The sequence below is a fragment of the Numida meleagris genome, chromosome 27 (genome assembly GCF_002078875.1).
Source record: "Numida meleagris isolate 19003 breed g44 Domestic line chromosome 27, NumMel1.0, whole genome shotgun sequence".
Lineage (NCBI taxonomy): Eukaryota > Metazoa > Chordata > Aves > Galliformes > Numididae > Numida > Numida meleagris.
The window spans coordinates 4,025,484-4,026,723 of record NC_034435.1 but is presented as its reverse complement, the minus strand read 5'-3'; the positions used below and the strand labels follow the sequence as shown (position 1 = coordinate 4,026,723).

The window sequence follows — 1,240 nt, the reverse complement described above, 5'->3', positions numbered from 1 at the left end:
GACGATGCACACAGCGCAGAGGCGGCTCCTGAGCGGCGTTTTTACTGCGGGGCCTCAGTGGAATGTGGCGGGGCCGAGGCCTCGCGGGGCCCTGCAGGCCGCGGGCGCTCGACGCGGCGGGGGCCGCGCCCGGGGGCCCCTCAGTCCATTGCGGGGGAGAGAAGGGGGTCCCCCGAGAGCCCCTCAGTCCTTCGGCCCCCCATAGTCCGTCGGGATTTCCTCAGGAGCCCCCCTCCCACCTAGGTCCGCGAGGGGGCAGGAGTCCCCCAGCCCACGGGGGGGCGCCCTCAGGAGCCCCTCAGTCCATCGGGCCCCGGGCAGTCCCCCAGCCCACGGGGGGGCGCCATGCGCAGCCGCTCCCCCCACAGTCCGCGCTTCTCCCCCGGTTCCCCTCGGTCCGCTGCGGCCCCGCCAGGGCCCGGGGGGGGCGGGGGATCCGTCGGCCACCGCGTGGGCCCGGGGGGGTCCGTCGGCCCTCAGTAGGCCGGCACCTGGTGCTGGTGCTGCGGGAGGAGCTGGCAGCCGCTGTTGACGTGGCTGAGCACCTTCTGCTTGAGCTGGGCCACCTGCTCGCGGAGCAGGCTGGCGGTGGAGGCCAGCTCCGTGTTCTGGCTCTTGAGGCTCTTCACCTTCTCCTCCAGGCGGGAGATGCGCTCCAGTTTCCTCTTGCGGCACTTGGAGGCGGCGATGCGGTTCCTCAGCCGTTTCCGCTCCGCTTTGATGCGCTCCTGCGTGTCCATGTCGATGGGGGACAACGGAGGGCTCTCGCCGAAGCTCGGCACCTCGGGCACGATCTGCGGTTCGTCCTTCAGGGGCGGCGGGGGAGGAGGAGGCAGCCGGGGTGGCGGGGCCGCGAACGGGCCGGGCTCGGCGGCGTAGCTGACGGCGGGGTACGTACTGAGGTTGGCGTACACCGGCGGCTCCGGGGCCAGGCCGGCGGCGGGCAGCTCTCCCCCGCTGCCTCCTCCTCCGCCTCCTCCTCCTCCCGCCGCCGTCGCTCCCCCGTTGGGGCCGCCGCCGCCCAACTGGTTCTGCTTGTGCAAGTCCTCCAGCGCCTTAACGAACCCCTCGGCGAACTCCTGCTCCTCGGAGGCGGCCGCTTTGGGGTAGAGGAACTGCCCGCTGGTCGGCGTGGTGGTCACCAGCCCGTTGGACTGGATGATGAGGCGCTCCAACTCGGGCGACGCCAGCTTCAGCAGCCCCAGCTCGGCGGAGCCCAGCAGCCCCGCCGCCGCCTCTC

The 1,240-nt window shown here is 73.1% G+C and overlaps 1 protein-coding gene across 1 annotated transcript; it reads right to left on the bottom strand.

Annotated features, from left to right (window-relative positions):
* Positions 27-1,240, bottom strand: JUND (JunD proto-oncogene, AP-1 transcription factor subunit; the record flags this gene model as incomplete). Its single annotated transcript, XM_021378892.1, is given in 1 exon segment — positions 27-1,240. A coding segment is annotated over 1 exon segment (764 nt), but the record flags the coding sequence as incomplete, so codon positions are not given.